Source organism: Neltuma alba, unplaced genomic scaffold, assembly GCF_004799145.2.
Source record: "Neltuma alba isolate B1F8T4 unplaced genomic scaffold, ASM479914v2 tig00012348_pilon, whole genome shotgun sequence".
Classification (NCBI taxonomy): Eukaryota; Viridiplantae; Streptophyta; class Magnoliopsida; order Fabales; family Fabaceae; genus Neltuma; species Neltuma alba.
The window spans coordinates 191,149-200,116 of record NW_021636857.1 but is presented as its reverse complement, the minus strand read 5'-3'; the positions used below and the strand labels follow the sequence as shown (position 1 = coordinate 200,116).

Here is an 8,968-nt window from a genome sequence, read left to right as displayed (position 1 = left end):
AATCGAAGTAAAAGAGTGTTGAAAATTAAAAGAAAGGGAACGATAATTAAAAATATAAATAGGAGTAAAGAAAAGTAGAGTAAGAATCTATTATGCATTTATACTATATCATGTTCCTAACATAAGACCTAGAGAATTAATTTGAAAAATTAAGAAAACTAAACAAATTACTTAATTATGGCATATTTTACATGATGTTTTTGAAATACTTATATGTGTCATTAAATTATATATTAATTTAAAAAATAATAAATATAAATATTTTAAAATAATTTATTTAGCTTACATAATTTTTCTAAATCAATCAATTAAAAGAAGTTGGAGAAATCACATTCTAGATAATTTTCTTATTCACTTCAATGTATATTACTTGTCTCATCATCAACCATTAATATCCTCTATTCATATAAATTACATTATAAAATAGATTTTATTTTATATTATAAAATACTAAATTTTATATTTATACTACAAAATAAATTTTACATTTGGTATGAGAGGAGTGCTTTTGGTACGCATCATAAATTGATCTCTCAAGACTCTATGCATTAGATTAAAACTTGGTTCTAATTATGTCAACTGTGTCCCTTAAATAACAAAAGTAAATCTGCAACTAACTTCAACAATACTAATTTCTTCACTTTCTGTAGGTGTGTACCCCCACACCTTCAATGGTAAGCTAATGCTCGAATTAATTTCATTAATTTTACTTTATTAGCTGATTGGATCATCATTTTTCTTTCAAGTCGCATGCTTTGAGTGTTAATTGACTATATTCCGCAGGTCCCATGAGCAAAAGTATAAGATCCTTATATTGTTAATTTTAATGATTGTGTGAGAAGCAAACTTGTAAATCCAATCCAAGCCGATGGAGGTGGCGGATTTTCCTGGCATGTTGCTGGGGGCGTGGCCAGAAGCGAGAAAGTAGGAAAATGAAGTCCGTGAAAGACACAAAGCCAGATCATATGTGAATGTTCCAACTTCGAGGCTGAAAGGACAAAGGAGCCACCAATATTCATTGCCGCTATTATTTGGCATTTACCTTCTTCCTCTTCAATCTCCTCCCGCTAATCTCGCCTCTTTTTCTCTCTCATTACTGCTCCACAGTATACGATTCATCTACATTTCTCTCTCTTCATTACGCGTTTCTTTCTCTTTCCCTGTTGGTCCTCACTGTCACTCCAACTACGACAATGTCTGTTTCCCTCTCCGTCATCTTCTTCATCTTCTTCTTCTCCTCCACCGCCTCCTCTGCTCCTCATCAACCCTACCCTTATGGTAAGTTCTCAGCTCTTCTCTGTCTCTTTCTCTTATCCAGTTGGTTTGCTCCTGTAGTTCTGATGGTGCTCCAATCTATCTACTGTCACTTACAGGTTTGGCTTACCGCATCGACTGTGGTAGTCCCACTAATACCACTGACCCATTTAACGCCACCTGGCTCTCCGACCGATTCTACACCGGAGGCGCCACCTCCATAGTCTCCGAGCCACTTCGATTTCACTTCTCCTACGAGAAGACTCTTCGCTTCTTTCCCGTCTCCTACGGCAAGAAGAATTGCTATGTAGTCCCCTCTCTGCCCAATGGCCGCTACTTCTTCCGCACATTTATCGTTTATGACAATTACGACGGCAAGTCTCATCCCCCGTCCTTCGACATCTCTGTTGAGGGCACCGTCGTCTTCAGCTGGCGCTCGCCGTGGCAGGAATCGTTAGCTCGTGATGGCGCCTACTCCGATCTCTTTGCATACGTCGAGGACGGCGAAGCTGACGTCTGCTTTTACAGCTTAGCAACTGATCCTCCGGTCATCTCCTCCCTTGAGCTGGTTGAGGTCGATTCGTCGTCCTATGATTCGGCCACTGCTGGAAATGACCTCGTTCTCGTCAATTATGGCAGGTTATCTTGCGGTAGCGATTCATGGGGCCCTGGATTCAGCGACGACACGGACCTGTTCGGTCGGTCATGGCAATCCGATAAACAATTCCGATCAAATTCGGAATATATCAGTACAATATCGACGAAGAATACTATAAGGGTGACTGATGTAAAGCCCAATTACTTTCCTATGAAATTGTACCAGTCGGCGGTCACGGTGGCTGGAGATGGCGCATTGGAGTACAAATTGAATGTGGACGCGAAATTGGATTACCTGGTGTGGTTGCATTTTGCGGAAATTGATTCGAGCGTGAAGAAGGCAGGGGAGCGGGTTTTTGATGTGGTCATCAATGACAAGAATGTGACTAGGATTGACATATACAAGCAGGTGGGAAGTTTTGCTGCATATAGTTGGCATTACACAGTGAAGAATCTAAGCAGCAGTGTCTTGAGTGTGAAGCTTGTAGCGGCTAAAGGTGCTCCGCTCATTAGCGGGCTTGAAAATTATGCCCTCGTACCTAACGATCCTGCCACCGTCCCTGAACAAGGTGCGTTATGGGAATTGAAGTCCCTATAAATTTAGAAACGTATTCTCAGAAAGGAAACTGATTTCTACTTTTTCTTCTTTCGGAATCTGAAAAATTGTTTGTAGTGATTACTACATTGATAAAAAATAAAAAAAATAAAAAAAAAAGGTTAGGAAGAAACTTGCTATGTAGTTTACCTTTTTTAGTAATAATAATATTTACTGTTGATGCCGACACCGCGAAAGGAGGGACATGGTTGTGATTTAGATGGCTGAAAACCAAGCCTAAAGATCTATGGCATCTGGTTTATTATTGACTTGGGACTCGTTTTGTAGTATTTGCCATGAAAGCATTGAAAGAGTCACTTCGCATTCCTGATAGAATGGGCTGGAATGGCGACCCCTGTGCTCCAACTAATTGGGATGCTTGGGAGGGAGTAACATGCCGTATGAACAAGAATAAAACTGCTCTTGTGATTAGTCAAATGTAAGCATTTCATCCACTTATGTTAAGTCGTTTATCCAGACTTTTGACCGGCTTTATGAGATCAAATTTGATGTTACGCATGAATAGGTAAAATGATTCCTACAATAAAGTCTTATAATAAATGAATCACCATACTTTATTTGCTTGATAACTACTAAGTTGATTCCATGAGAATATACATAGATGACGGCTCATTAGTGTTTCTAAGTATGCCTGGTATCTAATTGCCATATAATTTCCCCAATAAAGTTCTCTTCGATTACAATATTTTCCTCATAAGCATCCAAGTAGTTTATAAAAGAAGACCAGGCAAATAATCACTTTTCTGCCTGTGACCACTGGACCTATTAGCATTCATATCTTGAAAGAACAAACGTGGTAAGTAGTGAATCATGGGTTGAAATCCTACTCCTCCTATGAATATTCGAATTACCGAATCATGCATTTGTTTTTTTTTTTTTAACCCAAAAGAGAAGAATGGAGGAAGTTATTGCCTTTCCTTCTTTACGTTAAATTCCTTTCCCTTTTCTACAGCTTTGATCAAAATCTATGTTTCAATTTTTTTAATTTCAGTGATCTAGGCAGTCAAGGCTTAAAAGGGTACATAAGTGAGCAGATTGGTCTTTTGTCCAACTTGGTAAGCCTGTAAGTATCAGCGGCCAACATTTTGTGCATATCAGACATATTCGTCATCAAATTCATTATATATGTTGGGCTTAACACTATACTGATTTGAAATAGAAAAATATGCTTAGATATGATACTTTCTTCCCCCATATTATGCTTTATGGTTTAAATGTAGCCTAGGAAACATAGGCGTTGTCGTGGAAACAGGACACTACACTGACATGAACACTGACGCATCAAAATTTGAAGGGCTTTGTCATGCCGTTTCTAATAACAGTGTCTGACTGCATACAGCTTCTATCTAAACATTCATGATTCATAATTTTTAACAGTAGCCACAGAATGCAGTTATCCATATTAATTGTTTTTTGAACAAAATCATTCTTCACTTTGAAAATAATCATCTTTGTCAATTTCAATCAAATTTTATCTTCAATTTTGGCACCTACAGTATGTACACTCTAGTCTATTGAACAATATTGGCATAATCCCAACTCACTGTATCACCTCTTGTTCATTATTCCTAATGAACAGTTAACAAGATGCCCAGTGGATGGAGTGATGAATATATGCTTAATCTTGGTTTAAACTGGTTTAGTCCTTAACATTTTCATTAGAATTCCATCCCAAATCTTGTATGAGCCTCAACATGATAATGATTCATAGTATAACACTTTCTTTCAATATGCGTGTTGGCTGAACTTTTAGTTCCAAATCTCCTGTCACAGGTCGTCATTTGTATATAAATACACATATGCAGCATTCAATTTTCTAACCTAAGTCATTGTCATTTTGGTCTCAATTGTTCAGTAACTTTGTTTGCCTTAAAATTACAGGAACCTGAGTTCTAATTCTTTGGAGGGTGAAATTCCTTCTGGGCTTGGTCAAAAATCCCTGACAAATCTGTAAGTTTCTGATGTCTTTTCTGTCTGATATGGTTGTTCTAGCAGTTCCTTTTTTTTTTTTGGTTGTTATTGATAAATCTTACGCATGAGTGGAGTACTTTCTTCCTTTGATTATTTAGCGATCAGATTTGAAGTTTTTTCACCTCATAAAAGGTCATATTTTTTTATTTACTCACAAGGAATCTGCTATCATACTAACTTCGAATAATATATTTAGAGTCTGTATGTTTGCTTGCCTAATTTTTTGTCAACATCAATGCATTTCTAGGGATTTGTCCAACATAATCATTTGATCTGTACGGAAATTTATGAAGTCTTGTAGTTTATTTACTGTTTGATCAGGTCTTATTTCTTAATTATGCTGTAGGGATTTATCCAACAATCAGTTAACAGGCTCCATACCAGATAGCTTAGCATCATCAAGTTTGCAGCTTGTGTAAGTATTTGATGCTTCCATATTATGTTTAACACTTTAATGAAGTCTAGGTCATGATTAGCACAGATTTTTAAATGGAATGTAGTTTTTGTTTGTCTTACTGATGCAACACACACTCGCGCACACTTCCACAGCTGATAACAAAGGGGACATAGAGAGAAGGTAGAAAACAGAGAGGGAGGAGGGGGAGAGGGTGACAGAAATGGAGGAGGAAGAGAGATATGAACAGAATGGTGGGGGAAGAGAAACTAACGAAGGAGGGACAGAGTTTCGCTATCTGAACAAAGCCTTAGTATATTTCATTCATAAAAAACAAGTCTCTTCTAAACAAAATGCATGAGGGGTATATGCAGGCCAAAGTTTCCTTCATGAGATGGAAACATCCCACTTGGAGCAACAAAATAGTATATGACATAATTAAAGCAAGAAACTTGCAAGTTATAACAGAAATTAAATAAAATAAAAGATAGGTTTCCTCAAAATATATTAATACCTTGGCAAATTATTTAATGGTATCCCAAATTGTTACTGTCCATACCATTTCCCGTATCTAGCGCTCTTATCTCATTGGGTTACTAATATCTCGCTCTCTCTTTTCTAGATTTCCTGTCAAATTTTGCTTTGGCAAAAAACATTCCATTTGAAGTTGTCCTTATATCAGTGTCAGTATTTCTATACATATGGTTCATTGCAACTGGCTTCTACTCATTTCGTGACATTCATAGTGTGCTCAGTTCATTTATCATATTACTTTCACAATAGTTACTGCATAATACGAGTTGTGCTTTAACCATTGCAGTTGTATATATTGCTTAACATGCACTGTAGTCAGGTCTTATGTATGTGGGATTCTTTATCTTCTCCGGATCAATTTTGTTTACCACCCCATTTTATCTTGCCAGGCTATTAAATGATAACTTATTGAAAGGACGGGTGCCAGAGCTACTCTATTCAGTTGGTGTGCATGGTGGGGCTATTGAGTATGTCTTTTATCCGCTAGCTGTAATCTATCAGCTTTTGCAGACTGATTGAATTTGATGATACATGAAAAACTAATCCCACATCATAATCCACCTTCTTTAATAAGCTGATTCCATTGTCCCCATCCCCAGCAATGCTGTCTCTGCAATATTTTATCTTTTACTAAGAAACACGTTGATAAACTGGTGTAAACCAGATTATAATCGATTCAAATTCTGTAAGATTTCTTGGATGGATGTAATTGGTGTCCACCTGATCAACATTAGTTGCCATTTGCTTGCTGGTGATGTAATAGGATTAGAATTCACAAATCATCAGAGTATCGTTGGCAACTATTCATTTATGGAAGTTCATTAACCTCTTACATTATAAACCGCTCAGGAATAATATATATTCTGTTGTTGGCAACTATTCATTTATGGAAGTTCATTTAACCTATTATTATTATAAGCCGCTCAGAAATAATATATTTTCTACTTTTATTTGATTTGCTTGCATTCAGTCTCTATGGCAACAAAGGTTTGTGCGGCGTGCCTTCTTTGCCATCATGTCCAATATTTTGGGAGAATGGCAGACTATCTTCTCGGGGCAAAATTGCCATAGGATTGTCATGTCTTCTTTTTTTCTGTCTGATAGTGCTGCTGGTATATATCTACATCAGGAAGAGAAGAAATGATTATGACTTTGGTCTACCTCATGAATTGATGTGTAAGTATGATGGCAATGAGCTTTAGCTTCTGGAAAGCGATGGTTATTTTCTCTAGTCCTCCTACTGCGTATCATGTTTTAGTTTCTTGGGGCTCACTGCAGTATGTTTTTTTTTAGTGGCTTATACTAGTTTAGTAGCTGCTCTTTTATGTTACTGCTTAGATTGCACTGTGCATACACGCACAATGAGCTTCTGTATTTGTCAATCATTGTTTCTTTTAAATATTTACTGGTGCTGTGCATCATCTGGTGTTATTCCATCTTCACCATATGCCTGTATGTCCCATGTATGTCCAATTCATTCTCTCTAGTCTCGGTTATACCATGTCCAATATATGTTGAAGGTGGTAGAATAACTGTTCACATGCATGCATTCTCTCTCACACACGTGCACACAGATACTTTTAGTTATAGCTCATCTATTCATGAATATGTATTACTCCCTCCTTAGACCGGAGGAGTATGACTTTCCCTTTGTTTGGGATATTATTAAAAGTGATAACCCTAATATTGCACACAGATACTAAATATTGTAGCTCATCTACTTCAGGGACCAAAACCACTTGTTTCAAATTTGAGACACAAAAACCAAAACGAAATCAAATTTCAAGGACTAAAAATTATATTAATCTAATATTGCACGTTGCCAACCTAATGGTGCTTTCTGAATCTCTGACAAGCCATCAGAGACTCCTTGAGCTGTGTCAGTATGGACATAGTAGGTCCTATCATTTCATTTTTCATTTTTTCTGTTCTGTATTATTTCATCTTTTACTGAGCTCATAGACACTCGGCTGATGATACCTTACGTGATTAATAGGAAACATGTGATTGGTATTTATTTTCTGTTAGCGAAGTAAAGCATATAATGTCAATTTGATTAGTTCACTTCAATATTGTTGAAATTCTGCAATGATGCTTATCTTTTCCGGGCAGCACTGAGTGCTGTGGTGCATTACTGGTTTTAAAATTTCTTTCTGGTTCTGCAAATGACTCAATTTTTGTCTCCCAGACTTGGTAAATTGTCAGACGACGCAGTAGTTTACCATTAATTTTCTTGGCGTGGCTTTTGATATCATTGTTGGATTCAGTCTCAATTTCACTTCCAATGGAATTTATGTGATGATATATCACAATTGAAGCTGCTTAGAGGTCTTTATTTTAAAGGAATATTGGGTCGTTTAAACCTTATATTCTCTTCTAACGCTGAGTATGTTGTTTGGTTATGGCTTCATTTTTGCAGCTTTAGCTGCCAAGAGAAACCGATATCAGCGGCAGAAATCCTTGATGGTCCTTGAGATGGAGAGTCAACATGCCAAGGGATTACATCCATTTACTCCACAACAATAAAGTTTTGCTGGCAGTGAAAGATTGATTTTAGTTTTTGTCCAGATCATACACCAACACATATTACTGAAAAGAATTCAATGTTACAACAATAATACCCAGCTCTGATGTGCCAACACTGCCTCTGTAAAAAAGTTGCCTTATGGTGTTGGTTTTTCTCCCTCAACATTTTCATCTCGTCAAGGATTCTTGAAGCCACCACTCATTGCCAAGCTCTGTGACAGATAATACCGAAAGGGGTGGTGAAGTCTTGTTAGTTCAAAAGCCTTTAGCACCTTTTGATGAATACTTGATGGGGGGACTCTTAAAAGTATGTAATTTGGTCCACAAATTAGCGTTCAAAATTTCTGGGAATACATCTGATCTGTTGACTCTTTACAGAGTATATTGATTTATGTAGAGGAGCATAGTTGTACAATGAAATTTAGGATGATCTTTCATAGGTATATAGTAGAAAATTCTATATTTTCCTTTTGGACCTTTTGGCTCTTCCATTTACTGAAAAAGATAATTGCACAACTCCTGGTAATACTTTTGTTGACTTGGAACCTTCCTCAGTCAGATTTAGTGAGATTAATGTGTGGCAGAGTAAATTCAGAAATGATGACCCCATGTTGGTGGACTTGGAAAATTTGGCATGCATGATTGATCAAAGTGGTCTGGTGAAGATCCTTCTGTGTGATTCCTTTTGATGGTCTAGAAGGGGCACAACAACCTTATTATATGTATATCTTCTCATAATCTCTTGATTTGCTCATCTTTATTCTACTATGTATTTATTACCTGCTGACTACTCTCAGGTTGTGATTGCATAACTATGAATCTAATCATGACTCTCTTTCCTTAAAATTGTTCAGTTCATCATTCAAGAATTTTGATACCCAATATGAAAACATGATAACACTCTTGACTGCTTGGATTATTAACGCCATACACTATTATTTTAATATTGACTCAAGTCTAACGAAATTATGCCATGAAACGATATCATTTCTAAATCTCGTTTGGTATGTTTATGATAAAATAGGGATATTTGTAATACCATGCTTGGCATAAAGTAAATATGATTCGAATGAAAA

General features: G+C 36.7%; 1 protein-coding gene across 1 annotated transcript; it reads left to right on the top strand.

The window, feature by feature from the left end:
• The first annotated feature begins 914 nt into the window (after positions 1-914).
• LOC114726226 (receptor-like protein 4) lies at positions 915-8,648 on the top strand. Its single transcript, XM_028912808.1, has 9 exons — positions 915-1,278; positions 1,374-2,420; positions 2,735-2,885; positions 3,459-3,530; positions 4,349-4,417; positions 4,785-4,853; positions 5,756-5,833; positions 6,337-6,542; positions 7,786-8,648. Exons 1-9 carry the CDS (start codon positions 1,194-1,196, stop codon positions 7,890-7,892), a joined length of 1,884 nt encoding a protein of 627 aa, XP_028768641.1. The 5' UTR covers positions 915-1,193; the 3' UTR covers positions 7,893-8,648.
• The last annotated feature ends 320 nt before the right edge of the window (positions 8,649-8,968 follow it).

Bases quoted from the DNA above. Each gene is read 5' to 3' on its own strand.
- LOC114726226 (XM_028912808.1), top strand. From the start codon at position 1,194: ATGTCTGTTTCCCTCTCCGTCATCTTCTTCATCTTCTTCTTCTCCTCC. The intron at 4,418-4,784 runs GTAAGTTTCTGA...ATTATGCTGTAG, and splicing joins CAAAAATCCCTGACAAATCT to GGATTTATCCAACAATCAGT. The intron at 4,854-5,755 runs GTAAGTATTTGA...TTATCTTGCCAG, and splicing joins TCATCAAGTTTGCAGCTTGT to GCTATTAAATGATAACTTAT.